Source organism: Podarcis muralis, chromosome 11 (genome assembly GCF_964188315.1).
Source record: "Podarcis muralis chromosome 11, rPodMur119.hap1.1, whole genome shotgun sequence".
NCBI lineage: Eukaryota > Metazoa > Chordata > Lepidosauria > Squamata > Lacertidae > Podarcis > Podarcis muralis.
Window position 1 is genome coordinate 28085629 of NC_135665.1, and position 27502 is coordinate 28113130.

Sequence of the window (27502 nt, forward strand, 5' to 3'; positions counted from 1 at the left end):
GCCTCAAGGTCCATAAAAGCAACACCCTAGTGGTCCCGGGCCCTAAGGAAGTTAGATTAGCTTCAACCAGAGCCAGGGCCTTTTCAACCCTGGCTCCGGCGTGGTGGAGTGCTCTGCCTCATGAGACCAGGGCCCTGCAGGATCTGATTTCTGCAGGGCCTGTAAGACAGAGTTGTTCCGCCTGGTCTTTGGGTTGGAGGCAATTTGATTCCCTTCCCCTCTTTCTTTTTCCTTTTTCCTTTCTCCTCCTGTGATGAGGCTGCATTTTAATATTTTAATGTTTCAATATTTTAATGTTGTATTTTAATCTTGTTTTTAAGTTGCATTCATTCAACTTGTTTTTATTATTGCTTGTTAGCCGCCCTGAGCCAGGCCTTGGCTGGGGAGGGCGGGGTATAAATAAAAAGTATTATTATTATTATTATTATTATTATTATTATTATTATTATTATTATTTGGATGATGCAGTGATGTATGGAAGTGAGAGCTAGACCATAAAGAAGGCTGATCGCCGAAGAATTGATGCTTTTGAATTATGGTGCTGGAGGAGACTCTTGAGAGTCCCATGGACTGCAAGAAGATCAAACGCATCCATTCTTAAGGAAATTAGCCCTGAGTGTTCACTTGAAGGACAGATCCTGAAGCTGAGGCTCCAATACTTTGGCCACCTCATGAGAAGAGAAGACTCCCTGGAAAAGCCCCTGATGTTGGGAAAGATGGAGGGCACAAGGAGAAGGGGATGACAGAGGACGAGATGGTTGGACAGTGTTCTCAAAGCTACTAACATGAGTCTGACCAAACTGCGGGAGGCAGTAGAAGACATGAGTGCCTGGCGTGCTCTGGTCCATGGGGTCACGAAGAGTCGGACACGACTAAACGACTAAACAACAACAAAATTATTTGGATGCCCTTTTGCGAGGATAAAATGGGGAGGAGGGAGAACCAGGTATACCACCTTGAGCTCCTTGGAGGAAAGAAGGCGTGTAAATGTCACAATGGATAAAAATAAATAAGTTGAATATATGTGGGTCTCGCCCCTGGGATCAGCTCCAGTCTCCTGCATACTTACTCGGCATGCTTTCAGTGGGCTTCTGTGGAATCTAAAAGTGATCAACCTGTTTAGGCATCTAGGCTAAATGCATTTTGGATCCTTGCGATGCAAACTATTATCTTTCTACTCTGCAGGAATTGGTTATGCCATGTCATTGATGGGTCCAGCTATCGGTTATGTATTAGGAGGACAGCTGCTTAACATTTATGTTGATTTCAATCGTCACCCGAGGCAAGGAGGTTTCTTCTTCTTCTTTTTTTCTTTTACTTCCATAGTGTTACCCTAGAACTCCGTTACACCCCCCAACAACAATGTTACTAAACTTTACATTTTAGCTTTATGCCAAACAGATAAAAAATATACCCACTGAATGTGGAACTGGACTTGGGGGAACTTGCGTTAGGATGTCAGAACAGCCACAGAGTTAAGAGGCATTTTCTTTAGTTAACTTACTGTTTATTTGCTTTTGATCAATGAAGTAGAAAAATAAAACTTAGTTAGTGAACCAGAACTGTAAAAGATAGCAATTTCCCCAGCTGGTGAGGCAGCAGTACCATTGTTTATATAATTGTTATTACGTTGGATCATAAAGGGCTCAGTATGTGATGAATAAGCCGGAGGTGTATAATTTATCTTGCAGAATAGCCTGGCATAATGTACTGGAAACTGACTCAGCTAATCATGTCTGTATTAAAACTGTGTTTGCTAAATTACTATCTTTCTAGACATGACATCACTCCAGAAGATCCACGTTGGGTTGGAGCTTGGTGGGTAGCGTTTGTTGCATGCAGTTTCTCTACGTGCCTTTTGGTAGCACCGTTTTCATATTTCCCAAAGCAATTGCCAGGTAAACACATTTTCTGAAGCAGGAGAGAAGTGCCATCCCGAGTGGTTAGGGCCTTGAATATCTAGTTGGAAGCTCTAAGGTTCTATATGAAAGGGGCTTGGAATATATACCCTGCCTTGGCCTAATCATGGCTTCAGTGTTCCTGATTTATGGTGACCTAGATTTTGTGAGGTGCTTGAGAATCATTGCGTTAGTTGTTTTAGCCCTCGTTGCAATCAATGGAGAGATCAGAGTTACGTCTGTCCACTTGCACATGAGAAATTCCACTAGTGCAACGGGTTTTTCCTTCTGCCTTCCAATGCCTTGCCCCCTCAAATCTGCTCCAGAATATTCCCTTATCCTCCAGAGTAGATGTGGCAGTCCTTTGTGGGCTGAAGGTGGAGAGGAGGACCAAGAAGTCCCATTGTGCTAGCTCATGCTATGTTACTTTCCTCTAGGCTTATCTGACAAGTAATATTACAGAAGTACTGAAAGCAACACACACATATGAAAGCAGGGATTCCAACAGAATCATGAAGCCACCATTTTTCATTTTTGGATAGAGACAGATATAAATCTGAGACTTCTATGTCATTTACCTGCACTGCTCTACTTTAATCATCCGTTGGGGATTTGGATTCATTCATATATTTGTATGCATGTGTAAAACAAACAAGAACTGCCACAATCTAGCATTTTTAGTTACTGGTAGCTAGAATGCCCAATATTTAGAAATCACTTGGATGTCTTATAAAATAATTTTAAAAATTATGAGAAAAACATAACTCTTCCTTGCACATTGGCTAACAAGATGTGGAGCCCAGGTGCAGATGAACTATAAAACTGAATCTGTTTTAGGGATCAGATTTTTACCTTTAGAAAGGTAAAAAGGTATAAAGGAAGAAACTTTTCTCAAACACCTGGGCTATAATGATTTTGGCCAGGTGGACCCCAAGACCTTGTTTGCAGGAAAACTGTCATCTTACTCTAACTTATCTCAGAAAATGGCCACAACCTTATGTCTCTCAGACAAAATATTGAGTCCCCTCGTGAATGGCAGGGTGTGTGCTGACAGGGTAAGACTTTGAGGCAGAAGTCCAGGGCCCCACTTAGCAGAATGAGGCGGTGGTCCCCCAATGCAGCATGGAACTGGCTTTTCCTGTTTTGATCCAAGGTTGTAATCCTTTACCCAGTTTCCTGGCTAGGCCACTGGGGAAGTTCCCTCTGACGCATAAAGAGATTTTCTTTTTTCAAGCATGGGTGGAATCCTCATCCTCAAACTTGGGTGAAGTGATGCATCATCCAGTTCTGATGCAGCGGCAAATTCAGGGTAGAAGGGCTTGGTGGAAGTCTCTGCCCAGAAGCCAAGCGCGGGGCAGATGGGCCATAGAGCTTCCAGCAGCGACCTTAGGACAGCCACCTCCATAGATTGGCATCTTGGGGAGGTCATAACCTTGGAACGACCCTGCAGTGGTTTCAGCCCTCCTGCAGGAGGCTGAAATGGATATACAGCCAATGCCTGAGCCATTGATTCACCTACACCTGTAATCAATAAAGTTGTGGCCATTTTCAACCCAATTAGTTTTCTGCCCAAGCCTGTTCTGCCACAGGTTATCTCGTTGCCGGCAGGCCGGGGGTGGGGATGGCTTTGTGACTTGGCCCGCAAGGGATTTTCTTCTTTTAAAAAGCAGAGCTGTCTTTTAAATGTCCTGGCTGTGCTTTTTAAATAGACAAACCAAATATAAGCCAATCCCTATCAGCCACAGTTGTCAGGAAGGAAGGCTTGTGTGAGTCAATTAGAGATGTTGAAAAAGAAATTAAATGTGCTGAGTTTTTCACACCAGAGATGGATAAGAGTGTCGGACTCCTTGTAACTATTTATACTTAACAGCACATGTTCAACAGTGTGGGGGAGGAGGGAAACAGACTCCAGTTCACAAAGGAATCACATACACACACGTGCCCATCCAAGCAAATTGGCTGCCTCCAAATGGTCCCAGATATGGAGCTTTGTGAAGTTAATTTGTCAAACATTAAAAACAGCAGCTTATTTCCTTGTGATTTCTGTTCTCTAGTGCCAGGTACAGCTATTAATCATGCCTTTCTGTTAATATATATATATATATGCTTGATGAGCTTTCTCCCCCACCGCCTCAGGTACACACAAAATACGAGCCGAAAAGATTTCTGAAGCACATCATGGTGGAGCTGACATTCAGTCTGAATATGGTGGGAGGAGTCTCAGAGACTTTCTGCTGACACTCTGGGTAATTATAAGCAAGGAATCTGGAACAGTTTCCTCAGATTCATGTCATTGCCTATCTGTGTGCTTGAAGTGCAAATAACACTTCCATAGACAACATGACCCTGTTCTCATGTTTCATTTCTGGTTGGGTGCTAGGTAAGATTGGCTGCCTGATCACGTTATTTAATTCATAACTTTTGGTAAATGGGACAAAGTAAAAAACAGAATTATAACCCCAAAGCAAAGGACAAATGATTTAACTAGGAATAATACAGTTTATCAACACATGCATATTTTTTTAAAGCAACAACACCCACAAGTAAATCTGCTTGTCAATGCACAGTCACTGATTATTATCCCTCAGAATTGTTTTGTGTCCACCTCTTCCCCTAAGCCCAGGTTACACACAACATGAATGCAATTAACACGCACAGTTTGAAAAATGTAAATAGTAGCTTCAGGGGGATTGCAAGCTGAGAGTTTAACCATTCTCTCCCTGCCTTGGTCTGAACAGAAATCCCTGCTTGGAAACTGCCATTTGCAACAGAAGGGAAGCCTGCGTTTAGGCCAGTGGTACCCCAGGCTTAGACCATCTCAAAGTGACATTATTTTTAATCCCTCCCCAAATAATGTAAGAAGGAGACAGAACTGACTTTAAAAAATGAACACATTACAAAAATGCTGCAAACCAGAATTAGACTTACCCATCCATTCTTAATAATAGTTTTGTGACAAAAATCCATATCAGTTCCAATATTTGCATTATCAAATTTGTTAATTGCGAAAATATAAGAAAATGTCAGAAGTCACAAAATAATTCCTCCCCTTTTTTCCCTAGATGCTTCTGAGGAACCCAGTGCTGATGTGTCTTGTACTCGCTGCCTCAATGGAAGCCTGTGTTGCCACTGGCTTTGCAACTTTCTTGCCCAAATTTATAGAAAACCAGTTTGGATATACATCTAGCTATTCAGCCACCTTAGGGGGTAATTTATTTCTCTTATCTATTTTACAGAATATGCCCTTAACCTGTTTACTGCTTGAGTTTAGTAACAAGAGCAGAGTAAAACTGGATTAGTAATACACAGTCTGCAGTTCTAAACAGGTTTACTGGGGAATATGGTCCACTGAACCCTGTGAGGCTTATTTCTGTGCAAATATGTTTTCCTAGTGCATGGCTAAGAACATACCCTCCAAGTGTCCCTATTTTCTAGGAACGGTCCCGGAATTACAGAAGGCATCCCAGTTTCTGATTTGACCCCAAAAGGTCCTGCTTTTCCTGAATAGGATGTCCCTATTTTCATTGGAGAAATGTTGGAGGGGGATGTAAGAATTAGCTAGGAACTGAGCTGATGTCTCTTGGTCTGCACACTGATCCCTTTGAGAGGAATCAGGCAAACTAGCCCCAATGACTGTTTATACCTCTATGTCAGAGACAGTATTTCTGAATGTTGATTGCTGGGAATCACTATTGGGAAGAATGCCTACAGGCTCACCTGGGCATGGACTTGGCCACCTGGAAACAAAATGCTAGAATTTGACAGCCTTTGGCCTGATCAGGGAAGAATGTTCTTATATTCTTAAGCAGTATGAAACTCCTGTTGGCTAGATCTTAATTTAATTGCTTCTGCATTAGCCCTGGGTATGTCAGACACTGGTCTTGACTAGGTGGTTATTTCAGATATTTCTAAACTGAGGCAGAAATGTCCTCCTCAGATTTGCTTCCCCACACAGAAACAGTGAATTGGAAAGGGGACATATCATCTTTTTGTGCTGCTGTGGGAAAGTTTTTCTGAACATTTTAGGGTGATAACAAATTGGTAGTAGCAGCAGCTTTTAAGAAGTCATCTTTTTTTCTACTTTCCATGTGTGTGACCACAATTCTATCCCCTGCCCCAAATGTGAAGACACGTTTCCAGAATATGTTTGTGTGGCTCTTAGGATGAGGCTGTACCATAAAGAGGCTTTACTGGAGACACAGCTTGAGTTGGCATGTTTTTAAAAAAGGGAGCCTACTTAGCGTAACATGTAGTTTGGCACTGAGAGAGCATGCTAGCCAGAAGAGAAAGTGCAGTTGAGATCAAAGATATATAACCTTCGGCTCTTTGTGTGTGGCATTAGACTCATGCATAACAGTGCAGTTAGGTTCACTGGCCCTGTGATGCGCAGCAAAAGTTGACTTGCAAGCCACATGGGTACAAAATCAAAACGATTTGAAGCATGTGGTAAGATGGATTTTGGAGTTGCAAGCTAGGGTGGTGCAGTGGTTAGAGTGCTGAACTAGGACCTAGGAGAGACACATGCTCAAATCCCCACTCAACTGTGAAACTCTTTTGGTGACCTTCTGCCTCTCGGTCGAACCTACCCCACAGGGTTGCTGTGACAATATGGGGAAGGGGGAATATCGTGCACACTACCTTGAGTTCCTTGAAGGAAAAGGTGGGATATAAATATTATAATAATAAATAAACTGATTTAACGGTTGTTTTAGATATTATTTAGCATTCAAGATAGTCTTAAGTCCTTTTTGTGTGTTATAGTCATGTAGGTCTTTCATGGGTAGAAAGGGAAATGGGGCCTAGCCTTGCTTCAACATGATGCACTTCACAAGTCCTGCCTCCTTGATGTTGGTAGCTGTGCGCCATGTTGGGGTAGGATTAGCATTATAACCCACTTTTGCTTCTATCTGTGAAAGTTTTATGTGCATGTACCATTTCTATATGTTCACTGTTTTATATTTTCTGAAACTATTGATGACTGCTATTATTAACAATAAATGTTAATTCAATCTCTGTTGTCACCTTGTTTTCCTGCAGGACTTGTGTTGGTCCCAGGAGCAGCAATAGGTCAAATCATAAGTGGTATCTTAGTTTCCAAACTCAAACTAAATTGCAAAAGCATACTCAAGTTCATCGTCCTTACTTGTTCAGTGGCACTTGGATTCAATATGGTCTTTTTAATTGCTATATGTGGGAATACGCCATTTGCGGGTGTCTCAGAAAATTATAATGGGTAAGTATTTGTTCAAAAGAATAACAATGAGATGGGCCTGACTGTGTGTATACTGCTATGAGTGTATACTGTGTGTATACTACTGATGACAATGCTCAGAGGATGACCTCCAAACCATCTTAAATATATTTGCAGAAGCTTACAAAAAGTTTGGCCTATCGCTCAACATCCAAAAACCAAAGTGCTGCACCAACAAGTACAAAATAACCCCTCTGCAGTGCCACAAATCCAACTCAATGGTGTAATGTTAGAAAATGTCCATCACTTCTAATTGGGCAGTTATCTTTACACAAGGGCCAACATTTATGCCAAAATCCAGCATTGCCTGAGCTCTGCGAGTGTGGCTTTCTTCCGATTGAAGTGCAGAGTGTTTGAGAACCAGGACATTCGAAGGAAAACCAAAATGCCTGTTTACAAAGCTGTTGTACTACCAACCTTACTGTATGCTTGTGAAACATGGACCACTTATAAACACCTTCTCCAGCTCCTTGAGAGATTCGATCAATGGTGTCTCCGAAAATTTTTACACATCACTTGGGAAGACAGGTGAACTAATACCAGTGTACTGGAAGAAGCAAAGATCAACAGTGCTGAAGCAATGATTCGTCAACATCAACTTCGTTGGACTGGTCATGTTGTGTGGGTGCCTGATTATCATCTTCCAAAGCAACTACTCTATTCCGAACTTAAAAATGGAAAGCTTAATGCTGGTGGTCAACAAAAGAGATTTAAAGACTGTCTCAAGGCAAATCTAAAAAAATGTAATATGAACATCAACAATTGGGAAACACTTGCCTGCAAGCACTCCAATTGGAGAACAGCCTTTACCAAAGGTGTCATGGGTTTTGAAGACACTTGAACTCAGGACGCAAGGGAGAAACGTGCTAAGAGGAAGGCACGCTTGGCAAATCCACACTGTGATCAATTCCCTTCCGGAAACCTATGTCCCCACTGTGGAAGGACGTGTGGGATCCAGAATCGGCCTCCACAGTCACTTAGGGACTCATTGCTAAAACCGTGTTTATGGATGACAATCTTACTCGGCTATGAATGATTGCCAAAGAAGAAGAAGACTCCTATGAGAACAAAAATCAATGCAGCTAGTTCTTGAGGGTTAGGTGTTCTGAGCCTAATTATGCATGTATCACTTGATAGCTAATCAGGGCTGTCACAACACACAGTAGGATTCATGAGCAGTTCATTAGTCCTGTCACATTTGACGGAGCTTATCATCTATTAGTCAGTACATATTGGGGGCTTATCCAATATAGCAACCCAAAGGCAGCTTTCTGTTCATGTTCTCTAGTTTGGAGCAATGGATTTTGATATGATTCTGGCTTCTAGACTGAAGATTGTGATAACTATTAACTATTGACAAATATCTCCTTTTGGGACAAGGAATAATAGAAAGTGGTGGTAGTCTTACTCCAAGTGTAGTCGGATGAAATGGACTTTCTGGACCCATTTCAGTCAACACCATGGTCTAGCGTTGAAACAGCCTTGGTTTTGATGGATCACTTTTGTTAGAAGAGAAGCAGAAGGAATGTGACCCTACTGATTTCTCTTCTCGGTGGCTTTTGAAACTGTCAACCATGGTATCTTACTGGACCAGTGCTGTGCGCTGGGAACCCTCCTACTTGGAAGGTTGGTTCACTGCACTGTTTAGATACCTACTGAAAACCTCTCTCCCCAGGAACATGATTTAGTTAGCATTTGTTTCAATTATATTAATCATATTATCTTTGTTCTTAATGATGGTTTTATGTATATTTATTTTTAACTGGTTTGTGTCTTTTAGCAATGTTTTATATATAATTTGACCTGTGCACCATTTGGAGATTTTTTTTTCTTTTTTTGAGCAAGCAGTTTATAAATTTCCTAGATAAAATGGTAAATAAATAAGTATCATGGGGGGACTTCATCTCCATACTATGTGCCGTGTAATCCCACAAGGTCCCACCTTGTCCTCTATGCTCTAAATCTATTTGAAGTCCTCAGAGGGTTTGGATTGAAAGGTCCATCGTCTTGTTTGAAAAACATTCCAGGTTCATTCTCTGGTATATCTAATTTTAAAAGAGCTTTCACTTTCCCTTTATTTCAGATTTTAAAACTGCTTGCATGGTTTTTGTCGTATGATTTTTTTTTATATATAATTTTTTTATTAATTTTCCAACATAAATAAAACAATACAATAAACAATACATAAACACACAAACATATAAACACGTATAATTTCACAACCTCCTTTTCATAAACCTTACTTCCCCGACTTCCCCATACCTCCCCCTTCTGCATCCCTATTTCAAAATTTCTTCAGCAACCCCTCACTTCAATTAACTGATTACTCATTTTCCTTCCCCCCATTTCTTCTCTTACTTAATCAATTTACAGCTGTAATTCTATATTTTCTTAACCTTGACATTTTAGCACTCATCAATTTTACAACAATTCTTAAGGTAAACTTTAAATTTCTTCCATTCTTCATCCACCGTCTCTTTTCCTTGGTCTCGGATTCTGTCGGTCATCTCCGCCAATCCCATATAGTCAATCACTTTCGTCTGCCATTCTTCCAGCGTGGGTAGTTCTTGTGTCTTCCAATACTTTGCTAAGAGAATCCTTGCTGCTGTGGTAGCATACATAAAGAACGTCCTATCCTTTCTTGACACCAATTGGCCGACCATGCCCAGGAGAAAAGCTTCTGGCTTCTTATGAAAGGTACATTTAAGGACCTTCTTAGGTTTTTGTCGTATGATTTTAGGTTTAACTTTCGGGAACCGCTCTGATATTTTGTTTGAAACCAGGCATATAAATATTTTGATAAATATCATGTCTGCGTGCGGGATTCCTGACAGCACTTGGCTGGCCACAGTGGGAAACACAAGGCAAGACTAGATTAGATTTTGGTCTGATCCTGTAGAGATCTTATGTTCTTACTCTTTAATTGTTCAGAATATGTTCTTAGGAGATACCAAAAGGTGTGTATGCTCAGCTCCTTTGACTTTTATCTCTCTGTTTCAGGACAGGCACATTATCAAACTTAACTGCGCCTTGCAACTCCCACTGTAGATGCTTGCGTTCAAACTATTTACCAGTCTGTGGCACAGATGGAGTCCAGTATTTTTCTGCATGTTATGCAGGATGTACCTCTGCTGTTACTATTCAAGATGGTTCAAAGGTAATGCTATTTTATATCGTGGGTTGACAATGCAGAATTTACCTTAGGTCTAAAGGGTGGCAAAATGAATTTGGCTGGCAGGCAGGATCCTAATTTTCCCCATCCCCTACAGGACAGACCTGTCAATCACCTGATGCCACCTGCCAATCAACTGACAAATCTGCCAGTCTCCTGATAACACCTGACAGCTTCAAAGGGGCTTGCTCTGATAGGGAACTAAGAATGAGCCCCTTTGAAGGTGCACAGTCAGCTGATTGGCAATGAAGACACATATTCAAAGGGACTTGTTGTAGCTGCTGATCAGCTGATAACACTGGTTAAAGTCTATTTGGAGGCATAGTCTGCATTCAGACCGCCTTTGCAAGTGAAAAACTTCAGTGGGGCTCACTGTCACTGCAGATCAGCTGATTGGATGCTACACTGAGCCACTTTGAATGTGCACTGTCAACACCAGTCAGCTGACTAGTGCTGCTAAGCAAGCCCTGCTTTCCAAGGTACAATCAGGAGCATACTTAAGCTTCCAGTTGTTCCACTGCAGCCTGCCCCACACCTCATGCTACATATGACATTTGTGTGGTACAGGTGAGTGTGGTTTGTCAAAAACAGTTTCTCAGGCCAAATTCGGCCCACTGGTCTGCCTCTGAGTTCTGGGTGCTAAAAGTGCTTACAGTGGTACCTCTAGTTACGAACTTAATTCGTTCCAGAGGTCCGTTCTTAACCTGAAACCGTTCTTAACTTGAGGTACCACTTTAGCTAATGGGCCTCCCGCTGCCGCTGCCGCACGATTTCTGTTCTCATCCTGAGATAAAGTTCTTAACCCAAGCTACTACTTCCGGGTTAGCGGAGTCTGTAACCTGAAGTGTTTGTAACCCAAGGTGTTTGGAACCTGAGGTACCACTGTATTTAGCAAACGTGTCTTTTTCAAATGTATATTAATTCATTAATTTACTTAATTATTATTAGCATTTGTACAACACTTGTATGAATAGCATACAAGAGAAGTTATTTTCTCAAGACAAATTTATTAAAGCATGTTTTGGGGGTTGGTCTGGTAATCTGAACTCTTCACTTCAGATAGATCTTGATTCTTCCATGCTCATCACTACATAAAATATTTTCATATGATGGCATGACAGGATGGGATGGGATGTGGGGCTAGTCCGCTCATGCATGCCTCTCCATGCCTCATGTGTGTAACTATGGTGATAGTTTTCAACTAAAGCAGGGATCTGCTCCTCCACACAGCAAGATAGTTCTCATTATATTGGTACCTCGGGTTACGAACTTAATTCGTTCCAGAAGTCCGTTCTTAACCCGAAGCGTTCTTAACCCAAGGCGCACATTCCCTACATAGGCCTCCCGCGGCCCCGGAAGCGAATTGCATCCGTATCCCGGGGCAAAGTTCGCAACCCAGGACACCTACTTCCGGGTATGTGGAGTTCGTAACCTGAAGCATTTGTAAGCAGGACTGTTAGTAACCCGAAGTACCACTGTATTACTTGGATCATAAGGCAAGTTAGCTTAAGGAAGTTCGTAGAAGGAAAGTTTGCCACCCCCCTCATCTCCCCAACTGCCAGTTATGTCCCCACTGAGAAGCCATCTTGAATAATGTCGGGTTGGGCATGGGCGGGATGCTGGGGACCAGGGAACTTTCCTTCCTGCGAGCTTCCTTACATGGACATTCTTAGGTTCTAAGCCTGATTTCCTCCTCCACCAGCTCTATGTCCAGGGTAGTGCTCCAGGTGCATTGCAGAAGTTGTGGATTGACTTCATGGTCCTCCCTTTCCTGTTGAAATGAAGGCAGTTCCATAGAAACATCTTCTCTGTTTCTGCTGTAATTGGTTAAGAACTTTGTTATTCAGTATTGCTAATATTGGAAATAGTGATTACTTCATTTGTTGTGCTCATATTTGTATATATGCACTGTTTATAGGTCTTCACCAACTGTGACTGTGTTGTGAATCCCAAATCTACCATTGAGAATATCATCTATGGGGCTACCCCTGGGAAATGTGCATCAAACTGTACATCCCTGTCTCTGTTCCTTGGCTTCTTCTTCTTCACTATTGTTTTTACGTTCATGGCAGTGACACCAACAACAGTGGCCATTCTAAGGTAGTTTTCATTTTGTTTCTATCCTCCTTACTGATCACTGCAAAATGCTATAAATTTCCTCTCTAAATTTTTAAAATAAAAAAAAATAAAAACCACTCATTCTTTTTACCCCCCTCTGTCCTCCTTCTCTAGCACAATTCAGAAAGGAACAGAGGGTTACATCCAACCAAGTTATACTCAGAGTAGACACACTGGAATCAACACAGCTAAGTTACATGCCCATTCATTTCAATGGGCAGTATTCAGCTAAATAAATGTGTCAACAGAATGACTTCTGCTCGTCCAATGGGCCTTTCCCTGCTCTCCTCCTCATGTGTGCTTCCTATTCTCCACAAACCCATTCTGAAGCATTGGGGAAACCCCCCAGAACATTTGGGGGGGGGTAAAATCCTGGTTGTGTAAGTGGAATTACTTCCACTTGCACAAAGTGCTACTCAGTGCTAATAAGTCTACTCTGAGCATGACTAACTTTGGATACAATCCAGAGATATTCTGGGTAGAGGTGAAGGATATTGACTATGTTGTAACTTTATTTAACTTCCTTTTAAATGATGTTAAGAGGGAGGAAGTGTCATACATTACGTGACTAATGTGTGTTTTAGTGGAGTGGTCATCTGTAAAATTGTTTATGAATATAACTAGCAGTATAGTCGATTTCTATTGATGATGAAGTACAGGTAACAAACAACTTACGTGGATTTAGATTTACGAATATATATATATATGGTAAAAGGGACATGGGTGGCGCTGTGGTCTAAACCACTGAGCCCCTTGGGCTTGCTGATCAGAAGGTTGGCGGTTCAAATCCCCGCAATGGAGTGAGCTCCCGTTGCTCTTTCCCAGTTCCTGCCAACCTAGCAGTTCAAAAGTGTGCCAAGTGCAAGTAGATAAATAGGTACCACTGTGGGGGGAAGGTAAATGGTGTTTCCGTGCGCTCTGTTTTCCCTCACGGTCGGCCTGAAAGTGAGATGAGCACCACAACCCCATAGTTGCCCAGGGGTCCTTTACCTTTTACCTATATTTATATATAGTAAATGGGGGTGGAAATGGAGTGGGTGTCTGGAAAAAGAAGACTTTTGCTATTCTACCTGCCATTAAACCTAATGCGTTCTGACTATATATGATTTTGGCTTTAGGTGTTATCTCTGGAACATAACCCCTATTTAAGTTGAAAGTTGCCTGTAAGTTCAATAGCACAAGCAAGCTGAATATGGGTGGGGGGAATCTTATAGGGGAGAAATCTGATTCAGTTACCAAACCCTTACTTTCTGAAACAAGGTACAAACTGAAATACAGCCATCCCCTAAAAAACCCCGCAATTTTCTAAACTTTGCAATGCAGTTCTCTAGTCAAGCTAGCCAAAAATATACATACAGCAGTACCTTGGTTTGTGAATGCCTTGGTAAGTTTTGGCTCCCAAATGCCACAAACCCAGAAGTGAGTGGCTGTGGCTTCCGACTGAGGAAGCTCCTGCCACCAATCAGAAGCCGTGCCTTGATTTTCAAACTTTTTCAGAAGTTGAATTGACTCCCAGGACGGATTACGTCCGAGAACCAAGGTACGGCTGTATTAGGGTGAAGGGCGTGTTGGGATTTCAGCCCCCACCAGTTGCCACGCTGGCAGGAAACAGCGAGAGCTGTTTACATCAGGTGATGTCTCACAGCGTGGGAAGGGAAGTAGCAGCCAATTCTCAGGCTGTTCTCAGCGTAGCCTGGGAGGAGTTTCTCTTCCGCTCTCAGGATGGAGCTGGGTTGAGTTGGAGAACTCAGAGCTGGATTGCTCAAGTCACACAGTCATGGACAATGTTTTTTCTGTGCAGTTAATAAAGTAGTTTGAATCTACAAAACTGCCTTTTCCCTTCTGATGCTTTTGTCAAGGGAAAGTTGGTATGCATTCCTCAAAAGAGTCAATGATGCCTATTTTGTCCGTTTCTGGTCTGGAGGAGGGTTCCTGAACGGCAGCCTGAACAGCCACCGGACTTCGCCTTTGGAATGCTTCGGGAGGCTGGCACTGCATATATTAGTGGACATAGCATGTGAAATGCATTTACTTGGGAAAATTGCTTGCAAACATGCATATATTTTCAAAACTGCATATTACGTATTAAAAGAAACTTGCACTAAAAGGCTGACACATTTTCGTAAGGTTTTTCCGATGCAAATTGCTGTTAAATTTAAGATAGGAAAAATTAGAAACTGAGATAACAGAAAGTTGACTGATTTGTCCATCTGTGCTTGAATGTATAGAGGGATAGAGAGGCTGACTATTCCTAATAATAATAATAATAATAATAATAATAATAATAATAATAATAAATCTATAGTAACCTGAATGTAAAATGTATACTGAAGCAGGGCTTTTCCCCAGGTTTGAAGGGCCCTTGGCAAATAGGTGGGCCCTTGCCTAAACTAGGATTCCCCCACAACTGATTTATTCATCCGTGGGCAGCAACAGGACTCAAGTTTGAAGTCATTTGGTCTCCACTGGAAGCTAACATTTTAATTTCCTGCACTATAGCCCAGCACTGGGAAAAGGACATTTATTTAACAGGGACCCAAGTTAGGCACCAGTGGTAGGCACTGTGGGTTTTCCAGAGCCCTGGGAGCTGTCCGATGATTCTGGGTGCTGATATCAGGCCGGACGCTAATCAGTATTGGTTGGAGCTTATGGTGGCATTTTTTTTGCCTATTCCAGAATTCACACCAGCAGCCTGGATAGCCAAAACGGTTAAGATATTTTGTAGGCAATGTATTGCATAACAACATCTTCTTTGTGGATAACAGTATCCCTTGGTGTATGTGTGTTTTGGAACTCTCATACGATGCAAAAACTGTTCTTTGATGTTGTAGAATCACATAATAATTTTGCCTTTCCTTTCCTTAAAAACTAGACACCAGCATGGAACAATTTACAGATATATTGTTGAATTTGATTTTCTTGTTTTTCATGTTTTTTATTGTGTCTCTTGTTTATTCTTAAAGACTGCATTTTTCTTAAGTAGGCATTGTATCTACAAAATTACAGAATGAAAACAAAAACTGTTTTCATACTTCTAAATGAGAAGTAACAAATGGAAGCATGATTTGAAAATATAGATGAACAGAAGAAGCAGTAGATTTGAAAGTTACATTGCTGCCATTTCCTTAAACTTCAAATCTTAATGTATTTTAAAATTGGATGAGGTTTTCGTACCAATTTTGGTGCTCTCCCTCACTGCTGTTTTAACATTTGTATTTTTAAAGATAGCTATGCATGTTTTATACTGTCAACCATCCTCATAATTTCTGCTGAAGGAAGGATGGTATAAATCTCTATTAAACAATAAATCAAACTTTGGTTTACAGGTGTGTACCAGAAAGGCACCGATCATTTGCTATGGGGGTTCACATGCTCTTTCTACGAATTTTGGGTATGTTTTCTAAAACCTGTATACTTAAGTAGGAACTAGGAACAATGTTCACAGTTCTAAGGATCACAGGTGCCCCGAGGCTCCATAGTTATCTATGGAAAAGGATCAGGATGTTACCTGTACAAATGCAGGTAACAGGTGACTCAAACATGGCTGATGTACACTATCATTAACTTTATTCAGGCTGAAGTTTAAAACATATCTTTCTGAAGTTGATATTGACTCTGGAGGAGATACCACTGATAATTTATTGCTGCTGATTTGTGTTTATTTTTTATTTAAAATACACATGAAAGGCTTATTTCATTGAATATTTTTAGATTTCATTAAATTCTGTGTTACTAGCCACCATCTCTTTTGAGCAAATAAATAACTTGTAAATGAATAGGCTTCTGGAATATTGTTGATTTCTAAATAAGCAATATTCTTCTACATCCCATAACTCGTCTATATAAACTGTCACATATAGTGCTCCAAGCAGTACAATCTTGCCATATTTCCCTGATTCCTTATAATAACTCACAGAGTTTTGCTCTGAAGCACACTTTGTTACTCTGTTGTAGCTCTGGAGCAGGGTCGGAGACATGGAACAGACTAGTGGGACAGATGCTTAACTCCCATATAGAGATGGGAAGGCCTGGAAAAAAACCTGGGAAAATTGGGGAAACCCCCCCCCAGGTTTTTTTCCATTTCCCCCCGTCCCCCCCCCGTCCCCCCAAGCCATTTTTCCCCAAATAAATGAAAAAACAGTTTGATATAGTTTGAATATTCCACACAGTTTTTCCCAATTTTTCTGGGGAAAAACAGCATTGCAAAACAACAACAACAACCAAGGGGAAAAAAATGCCCCCCCCCCATTTTTTCTGGTTTTTCCCAGGCCTTTCCATATGTACTCTGCTACTGCTTATCAGCCAAATTTGATCAGTGGATTGGGCCCCTCAGAGTGTCACTGTATTACTGAAAATGGGTGGGTGTGGGGATTTGCCCTCCCTTGCTTCAACAGTTCCAAATTTGTCTGATAGTTGTGTGTTAAGAACTTTGCCAGGCTCTACGTTTCATTTCCATTTTGATTATTTATCAAGCGAGAACTTAATAGAGATTGAGGAAAACCATCAATATGGTGATACTGGCTAGTCTGTACATTCAGAGGGCATGATCTGGAGGCATGAATGCACAGAGAAATGTTCTTGTTTGAGAGAGCACATTGCAGAGGTAACTGAGAACAGGAGGATCTGGATCATAATCTGAATCTTAAAATATGAATTTTTTTTTGACAGTCAATTGATAGCATAGGGTTTATTCAAAACATTGCTATTGCCATTAGTAATAGTTTTAGACATATAAACTACGTCTTTAAGTCTTGCAATCATGCATTTTGTTAAAGGCAAAAATATATTTATATTATTTTGGAATGCTTGAAGAGCCTTCTTTATTGGTTATAGAAGTCCACTATTGGTGCAACACCTCTCTTTTACAGCATGGTTTTGGCATCTGAGTTTGCATTTTCAGTTATTGTTTTTCACCATTCCATTTTCTACAGGCAGCATACCTGGGCCAATCCTCTTTGGTGTTTCAATAGACAGTACCTGTACACTTTGGGATATAGATAAGTGTGGACGTAAAGGATCATGTTGGACCTATAACAACCACAGAATGGCCTATATGCTAGTGGGCATAAGTAAGTATCTCTCCAAAGCCTTGTGCTCCAAATAGTCTGAGTCTGAACAATTCCAGTGAGGATATAGGATGGGGGAGGCACCTTGTAGTTAGAATTAACTGTTTTGTTTCTCATTTATCTGGTATGCTAAGCAAACTGAATACAGTGGTACCTCTGATTACGTACTTAATTTGTTCCGGAGGTCCGTTCTTAACCTGAAACTGTTCTTAACCTGAAGACCACTTTAGCTAATGGGGCCTCCTGCTGCTGCCGCGCCGCCGGAGCACGATTTCTGTTCTCATCCTGAAGCAAAGTTCTTAACCCGAGGTACTATTTCTGGGTTAGCGGAGTCTGTAACCTGAAGCGTATGTAACCCGAGGTACCGCTGTACATGGTCTGAGGATCAGCAGTTTCTTATTTTTATTGCTCGCGAGGGGCAACCTAACGTGCCCTGATGCTTGCTGGAAGTTATTGTGACAGACATGGACAGATGTCGGTTTCCTACAAATGCAGTGATGAGACCATAACTGGCTGACAACAGATGTGAAAGAGGAAACTGGAAGTCATCCCTTGTCCGGACGGACTCACCTGGTAGGGTGGGTGGAGCTGCAGCAATAGCCTCCCAGCAGAGGTGTCACTGTTGCTTACCAAGATGGGGGGTGGGTGGCTACCCAATGGTGAGACTTGCACTTCGTGGGCACACTGTTTTAATCAATCAGCTGTCCTGGTTGGTATGGTCACACAGCCTCAGCCTTGCACATTGGCGGAGGAAGGTGGGTGCAGGGAGGCGCTCCGGGTGTCATTCCTAAGCAGGGGTGACATTCAGCGCTCCACCCAACCACGACTTGGACTCCCACCCCTACTGTGAGCTATTGGAGGAAGGGGCAGGGGGAGCTGCTGCGCTGCTTTGCTGGTTCCTTCCTCTCCCCTTCCAGCTCGCCTGCCTCTTTCCCACCTTCTCCTCCAGCCAGGAGTCACGGGCAGGTGGTGCGCTGTTGTGGGTGGTGCGCAGTTGCCCCATGCTCCCGGCTGGAGGAGACAGGCAGGCAGGGGAGAGGATGGGAAGGAGGTAGGCAAGCAGGAAGGAGAGAGGAAGGAAGCGGGATTGGTGGGTGCGCGTCTGGCTATCCCACGCCTTGGAGGGCACCCTCTATGCCCCTCGGGTATGCGCCCCTGCGCCCCTCAGGAATGTGCCTGCCCTGGGCCGCACGGGCATATGCTGTGCCACTGGCCTTGCAGTCTTCCACATGGCAGTCTGGCAGGCCTCCCTCTACACAGAGCACTATTTCTGCCTCTTTCTTGAGAGCCAGTGTGGTGTAGTGGTTAAGAGCAGTAGACTCGTAATCTGGTGAACCAGGTTCGCGTCTCCGCTCCTCCACATGCAGCTACTGGGTGACCTTGGGCTAGTCACACTTCTTTGAAGTCTCTCAGCCCCACTCACCTCACAGGGTGTTTGTTGTGGGGGAGGAAGGGAAAGGAGAATGTTAGCCGCTTTGAGACTCCTTCGGGTAGTGATAAAGCGGGATATCAAATCCAAACTCTTCTTCTTTCTATAGCTCTCTCAGCTGGCCCAATGCCAATTGTAGACTGCATCTTAATTGGCTGCCTTTTAACTTATCAATAAATCAATCAATGTGTGGAATATCAAAGCTTCAATATAGGTTATGTTGCTGAGATCTCCAAAGAGGTGTGAAATAAATCTACAACACGATAAACCGAAAGCTATCACTAATCGCTAAATTAGCAAAAGGGAAATTGTTAGAATGCTGCAAATCTTCCTTCTTTTCCTTTCGCAGGCGTCATTGCCAAAGTCATCTCCATCATTTTTACTGTTACAGCAGTTTTCATATATAACCCTCCACCAGAGCAACTGGAGTCTTCAGAGAAGAAAGAAGAAGCAGTGACTTCTGTACAACTTTAACACAGCAAACCCCTAAATTTTACATAGAAACTCTCACGCAAAAACTAAGACTGAAGCGATGGCTTTCTAAGAATGTGTCATAGCAGCTGGCTCTGCTAAATACGAATCATGCCAGCACCAGAGCACATCTTGAGCAACTGTTTCAAGTTTTTTTTTTTAAAAAAATAAAAAATAAAATAAACACAGCCTGTCAGGTTTATTTCAGTCACCTCAAACAATGTTTGATTCAGGAAAAATACCACGAGGTTGGATCCAGACCTTCCAGAAATGCAACTCCATTAAGAGTATTCTTCCACTACGTGAGAAGATGGGGAGAAGAGGAAATATGCACTGATTTCCCACTTCCTTCCTCAACATCCTCTGACAACCTCCCAAATTTGTACCAGCCTGGGAGGAAGAGGGGTTGGGGGTTGCAGAGGAAAGAGGAAACCGACAAAAATTGCCTCCAGAAATAAACCCCATGTGAATCTCTTCTGCAAACAGAAAAGGCAAATCTGGATCCAACCTCCTAGAATGCTGCAGAATATAAAATAGCACTTTGTTTTAATCTTATGTCGAAGAGATCAATCATTCGGAGGCACATTTAAATTTTATGTTGTTTCTTTCCAGTCATCAGCAGCTATGTGCAATTGGCTTTAGGAGCTTGTGTGCCACTAGCAGATTTATGACACTGCTGAACCCCACAGAAGCACTTTCTGTATGAAATAGCAGATACATGTAACTACTGCTGTTTTGCAAATAATGACAGCCACATGCATAGACCCCACTTATTCATGCAGTTGGTATTTCCACAAGCCCAGCAGTTGCCCCTATACTCCTGAGCGTCTGACCTGACCTGTCAGTGAACTGTGATGCACTACAGAGAATTAGCCACCTAAGAGCTAATTTTACTTGTTTAAAGCTCTTGTAATGTTTTCTACAAACCAGGCACACTGTGCAACAATACTGTTGGCTAGTTGACCATAGATGCAAAGTGCTTTAAATTTATTTGCACCTCTGTCTCTCAAAGGATAAATGTGGATTGTTTACATAGCTTGCCAGGTTGACAAAACTGAGTGTCTGTTTTGTAGGCTTTCTTTGACTTGTAGGCTTTGACTTGACAGAAACGGTACAATTACACAATGTGAAAATCTTTCTAGCGATTTCCTTGAATTCTTTTGTTGAGCCACACAAAGAAAAAAATGCTCTGGCAAATGCCTCTGTTGTTCATATATATATGAAATTATATATATGCTTTTATATATATGAAAGCATATATAATGTTATACAACAGAGGCATTTGCCGGAGCATTTTGTCTTTGTGTGGCTCAACAAAAGAATTCAAGAAAATTGCTAGAAAGATTTTCACATGCAGGACCCAGTACCATTGTTTACGTGTGTGTGTGTGTGTGTGTGTGTGTGTGTGTGTGTGTAACCATAGGAATACTAACTCAAAAAAACTCAATTCAAGAAGGTTATTTTAAGCTCTTTATGTTCAAGAAAAATGGTTGCTGCCATGTCTCCAAACCCATTTGATGTAACTGCCTGAACCTTTGGCCTATGCCTGTTTATAAACAGACTAATTTTAGTCAGGAGAATCATATATATTTTATCTACTATTTAAACCTGAAAACTAGTTAAACCAATAACCTTACACATTTTTATGTACCTTACAGTGCCATTAGGTGTATGTCACCATTCGTATATGAATAGTGGCAATCACAGATGAATTATTATTTTTTGTATGTCTGAACACTCAGATACACAACTTTCACTGAAGTGTCTCTGAGAAGTGCAGAAATAATATGTCTATATTTCGACATTCATAAAATTAATTTGTGATTCTTGTCATTCCAACGTCAACTTAAACATTCTCATGCGTTCTCAATATTAGTGCCATAAAATGGAGTGCGTTGAATCTTAAACGTCTTCATAAACGCTAGGATATGTGAGGATGTTATCATTTCCCACCTTATTTTCTATCACATGTTTTTCCATTAATTCCAAAATAATGGTGTGGAGGGGTAAATTAGGATGCATTTACAGCATCTTATGCCCCCAGCAGTCATAAAAATATTGCCATTTGAATGTAGGTGCAGCTCCAGTGATTCACAACATGACTTGTCTGTTTTTATAAGGGTATCATAAAAGTGGTCCTTGGGATCATTGGCAGTAAAAGGGTGCTGTAATAGATCACCAAAAAAAGAAGCCTGCACAAGTTAGGATCTCTGCAGCACAAGCAAGTAATATACTTTACTCTTCCAGCTTTTCAAGCTTTTTCAGTTCTACATTTTAAAAAAGTTTTGTCTCAGTATTTTGATTCACAAGCAATGTGAATCATAATCTCTTCATGCAGTGATCTGGCCAACGTTATCAACTGTACTGTTTGTGTCTTTTTTTATATAATGCAAATACATCCATAGGGTTAGAAAACACCTTTGGTTTTATATGTATGTTGTATAATTATGTTAAAGGGCTGATCATTTTAGAAGCATTAAAATGCATTTCGAAAGAAATAGTTGGGGGGAACCAATTAACTTTCTGCCATTTTAAGCCAGCCTTATTATGACTGCCAGAACTTTTCTTAAACCAAATGCCTTAAAGAGTTCAGCCACAATCCAAAATGTGGGTGATCAACACAATGGAAAGATTTTCTTTTCTTTTCCTCCATAGAAATCTGGTTCTGTCAGATTGCTTTTTGCAGCTCCCCCTTGTGAATTGTGGGGAGTACTTTATTGCATTTAGACAAAATGAAGTTGCTTGCACAGAGCTACTTACATAACATTGGCAAACACATTTCTCTAAATTTTGGCAAGTAGGCTATGGTCCTGGACCCATTTATGTGTAATTTTCCTGCAGAAATCACTGTGCTCTCTTTCAGATACCTTTCTATACATACTACTATTTGGGTGCAGGATTGTATATAAATCCTCTTTCAATTACAGTGCGAAGACCTTATCAAGATTTGTTTCTGGTTTTTTTTAGTGTCAAATAGTATTTTCCAATGGAAACCATCTAACAGAGTTAGGTATGCTCAGGCTCTGTGAACATTATGATTTTGCTGTTTGCAAGCTAACAGAATGCTCTTTTATATTGCCACTGAGTGCCAGATAATTGCACTATTTTGTTGTATCAATAAATGTATTTGTGTGTACATATATGCATATCACACAACTCTATGCAAAGATCCTGAACAGACTGTACTCCTCTTGTGTTGAACAGTTTCACATAATATTTTGAATGAAAGAGTATTTATTTTAGAGCATCACACCAAGAGGTAAATGCCTTACAATTTTTATTTTGTTCAAACAGATTATTTTTAAATATTTGACTTGAAATAAAGTTTTATTTCAAATGTATTAATGTTGTGGATTCTTCTTTCCTTCTGAATGATTTAATAATGTTGTTGCATTTGCTTATTAGCTTAAAAATTTTAAACCAAATGTTGCATTCCAAATATAAGGCAAGACTTATGCAAAACCTGTTATCAGGAAGAATTTAAAGCTGCTGTCAGGGCTATTTCCCAGCTTCTAGGTTCACTTACCTGTTTTGAGTCATGTTGCTGGAACAACCCCACTAGTGCCACTTCCACAGTTTTATGAGTGCATATAACATCTTTTTGCTTACATCTATGAAAAGCATGCGTTGTGTGAAGAAGAGGCTCATATTGGGCCATGAGAAAAGAGGACCAAACTTTTTAGCGTTATTCCGCCAACAGATGGTGCTGTTGTTTTTCGCAACACCACCTCTCTCAGAAGCTGAATAAGGTTTTTAGGCTTTGCTTAGTTTTTAAGAGATCAGAGCAAAGAAGCTGCAACAGATTCAATCCTTTATTACACAAAATGCAACCACCATTTAAAAGGGTGGAGTGGTTATTATTATTATTATTATTATTATTATTGACTTCTAATGGGGGTAATGACAAGTCAATCTTGGAGGGTGGACTGGAGACATTGACTCTTCCTGTACATCTTCCTGTACATGCAATAGGGAAGAGATAATATGCATTGTCTTTAAAATATTTATATACTGTAATATTTACTGAAAATTTGACAGCACATAATACAAGGAAAACAATCAAACCTAAGATATTTTGACTTCACAGTTAAAGTAAACAAAACTATGGAACTATGAGTATTGACAATTCATGTAGTAACTCATATTGGACAGAAAATGATTTCTTTCTCTATATAAAAGCACATAGAATATTTCTGTTTGAAAAAACTAATGGTTTTACCTTTCTCTTCCAGCAGGCACAATCAAATAAGGTTGGATTTGTAGGTTTATGCTGTAGTTAGATCACTGCATTTTCTTAACTCGGTTTTTTAGTCTCACTTTTTTTGTTAAGGTGTCTTCCTAATAATGACTTCCCTCCTAAACAGAAAGAACAGCAGAGAAGTAACAATGCCTTACGATTAGGGTGTCCAAAGGTTTATATATAATGGTATTGGTCACCCTTGTTTCTTCTTATTTTTGTGCATGATAAAAATTAAACACCCATATTTTGACCTGTTTACTTTGTCCTCTAGACACCTTCATAACTTGGGTCAACCGTTCCCTAAGGACAATTTGCCACACCTGTCTGTGCCACCTAGCTGCACAGACTTCCCCTAATGTTTTCCATGTCAGAACTATTGCTACTTCTGCTGCCACTGAAAAGTGGCTGATCAATCCTCTGCTCTATGGACCTTCATTCCCCACATCAAACAAAGTCCATAATGCTACATCAAACAGTAGCATAACTATGGTTTGCTTTGTAATGGCTTCCACCTCTAACAAGATCACAGTCCAAAAAGTTTCCATCTGTGGAGGCCTCCACATACGGTGATAAGAACACATATTGGGACAGCTCCTCTAACAGATTGTTGTGGATTCACTGGAAATGAGTGGCAATCTTCTTGGAGTTAAACCCCACTTGTGTATGTGTTTGGCCCCCTAATTTGAGTTAAAGTAGTCCGCAGGGCCGCCTTTAGCAGATGCGGCGCTGGGGTGCAAATATCCGCCCAGTGCCCCCAAATTACCATGGATAGTGGGGAGGGGGAGCTGCGTACTGCCAGCCTTGGGTGTGTGTGTGTGTGTGCACAACTCTCCCCCCATGCCGCTGCAGGAGAGCAATCCCCACGGAGGGTTGGGAAGGAAGCTGCACGCCTTCCAGCCATATAGTTGGTGTGGCACAGCTTCCATCCTAAACTTCTGCAGGGATTGCTCTCCTCCCGCAGAGGCTTGGGAGGCAAGCTGCACACCCGCCAGCCATATGGTTGATAGGGTACAGCTGGCAGGTGTGCAGGGAAAGGGGAGGCCGTCAGCAAAGCCGCGCAGCTCCCCCACTCACTGGGGTGCCCTTGAGAGGCTGGTGCCCTGGCGCAACGCACCACTAATCCCGATGCAAAAGACGGCTCTGGTAGTCCGCATTGTACAAGTTGGTAATCCCAGTGGGTATGAACACTCCTCTGCAGTATCTTCTGTGTATGATTTGTTTCTCATTATACCTTCAGTGACCATGACTTTACATTTTTTATGCTATTCCTCTTGAGATTGTAGTATGCTTTGTCAAAAGCAATGTCCTTTTCTGTAAAGTAAAAAAAGCCCACACGAATTCCATTTATAGAACATATTTTATTACAAGGGCCTTTAATTGCATAAAGACATCCACACATACCAACATATCACAAATCAACTCTAGGTGGTCATCTTGAATGGAGGAGTTGGCGGATGGGATTTCCATCCCTGCGGATGCCTTTTTCAGCTCAGAAACTACAGAAGGTAAAGAAAGAAGAGTGGGGCTGCTTCTATCAGGAGGCAAGGAAGAAGCCAACTAGATGGCAGGCAATGGAAGTTGTAAATATGGATGACAGATGGCCGAAGAGTAGATGTGAGACATTGGTGAGTAAGACTATACTCTGTCAGGAGATGAAATATGGAGCTTAGCCTTGGATGGACCTTTGCGAGCAGGAGAAGAAGGCCCCATGGGACTTGAAAAGGAGTGGCTGCACATGGTTTGCATGCTAGGCTGAAATCCTGGAGGGCCACTGCCAGTTAGCATAGTGATATTGAGCTAAATGGACCAGTGGTCTCACTTGGTTTCAGATAGGACCAGGTACGATAATGGAAGACTGGACAATGTCTGCTCCCATATACACATCCAAACAATTCTCAACCTGTTCTGTGCTACTGAACCCACTGATTCTCCGCACTTAAATACACTAACTAGCCTAGATTAAAATCTCCACTTCGCCTACAGGCAGGGGTGCCAACTTGAATAAAATATTGGGGATGGGACATAATCGATCATAAGACATGGCACACACAAACCATTTGAATGACAATTCCCATCAACTTTTGGGGGGGTCTAGCCCCCTGAAATATTTTATTGGGGGGCGCTGAAGGGACCTTGGTCCCTAGGAGTTGGCTCCCATGCCTACAGGCATACAACAAACACAAGAAAAGAAAACATAGACTTAAGTCTGAACAGGAACTGACAAAAAGATCAGGCCACATAATCCCATTACTCTATCCAGAGTCTCTTTTTGTTTCTAACCAAGGAGGATTTAAAAAAAAAAATTCAGCAAGCTAGAGCAGCCCGCAGTGCAGATGACAGGGGCTCAGGAACTCCGAGCTAATTACCTACAGTAAGTGAATTGGAGCTGTTCAAGTGAGATATTGGCGAATAAGCATATTAAAGCAGCCATAAGAGGAGACGTGAAATGAGACAAAAGAAATGAGGGATGAAACTGTAATGCTTGGAAGGAAAGGCTTCAAGAAGATTAAGAAAAGGACATTACTATTGTGTTTCGGTCTAGTCAAAGTGGGTGACCTTCATCTGAAATGTTTTGTAAGTCAGTTCTTTATGCTCTAAGAGCATGGGCACATATCAAAGTTGGTTGCACACAGATTCAACTCCATTCCTGGGGAAGTGTTTAAAAGTTGGGAGGAATTGCAGCAGAAACCAACCACCTCAGCAGATCACAACCTTTCAGAGACATCCTCGAAGAAACGGAACTAATATTCAGATGAGTTCACATTGTAAGCTTGTGTTATGTGAATTTATGTTAATATCATGTATTTTGCCTAATTATTGCTCATGTCTCATTTTCCTGCCATGCCACTAATTTGTTAGTGATATTTCCTTGCTATCAATCTGAGACACTGCTTATAGACAACCACAGTCCTCCAAATTGTTCTTCGTCACTCTTAATTTTCTCCCACCTTCCAGGCCTTACTGGATCCCAACTGAATGCCTGCTCCATTCAGCTTACACAAAAAGTAGCCAATTATGTTCTTAGAGTTGTGTATATTCTCTTAGCATCGCTCTCCATTTCGATGCATGCAGCATCACTGTGATTCTACGGGTGTTGTGTAGACACGGTAGGTTGTATTCAATGTAGTGTGAATTCAAGGTCTTGTTAGTGCAAGGGTTACTGCAAATGCAATGGGACTTTCCATCCTGTCCTTCTTTCACACACACCCAAATCTGTTCCAGGGGTTCCAGGAGATGTGGTCCTGCTTAAAGTCCTAGAGTTCCATGAGGAATTGAGTAAAGATTGGACCAGTGGCTAACCAGTGGCTAACCAGATGCCTATGGGAAGCCCAAACGCAGGGCCTGAGCGCATATCTATTGTGGCCTATTAGCCATTGGTAGCCTTGTCTTCTATGAATTTGTATTATCTTCTTTAAAAGCCACCCAAGTTGGTGGCTTGCAGAAAGTCCTCATGGGATGACATTTTGCCAAGGGCTGCCCCAAACTAGGAGCTGGCCCTCGGTTGGGCTGCTCTACGTTCCTTCCTGTAGTCCTCAGTCCCAAAATACAAGAAGCCAAGATCCTGTGACACCAAGCATGCAGTTTCCTTTACCATATCTCCAGGATTCCATTTCATAATTCTGCCTGATCGTATTTTGTATTCTGTACTTAGGAGTTTTCTCCATGTATAGCATGAGGAGCGCTGAGCTCAACTCACAGTTGCCATCACTTCTGCTGATAATGCACAATGATCGCGTAGCTCACGAGATTGTATTGTTCGACTGACCTTTTGGGACAATTGATCAAAACATTTGCTTCAGATATATTCCAGAGGAAGCAAAAGAAGAGCCACAGAACAGGTATTGAAAAAGAAATGA

The 27502-nt window shown here is 41.5% G+C and overlaps 1 protein-coding gene across 1 annotated transcript in view; it reads left to right on the forward strand.

Moving 5' to 3' along the window:
* The window catches only part of SLCO4C1 (solute carrier organic anion transporter family member 4C1), a 38046-nt gene extending 15355 nt beyond the window's left edge, over positions 1-22691 (forward strand). The window contains exons 4-13 of the mRNA XM_028749298.2: positions 1186-1282; positions 1777-1898; positions 4035-4144; positions 4961-5105; positions 6936-7131; positions 10150-10306; positions 12240-12421; positions 15766-15830; positions 17371-17508; positions 19284-22691. Coding sequence (XP_028605131.2) covers positions 1186-1282; positions 1777-1898; positions 4035-4144; positions 4961-5105; positions 6936-7131; positions 10150-10306; positions 12240-12421; positions 15766-15830; positions 17371-17508; positions 19284-19408 — 1337 coding nt within the window. The 3' untranslated portion in view covers positions 19409-22691. The remainder of the gene's footprint in view (positions 1-1185; positions 1283-1776; positions 1899-4034; positions 4145-4960; positions 5106-6935; positions 7132-10149; positions 10307-12239; positions 12422-15765; positions 15831-17370; positions 17509-19283) is intronic.
* Positions 22692-27502: the final 4811 nt, after the last annotated feature.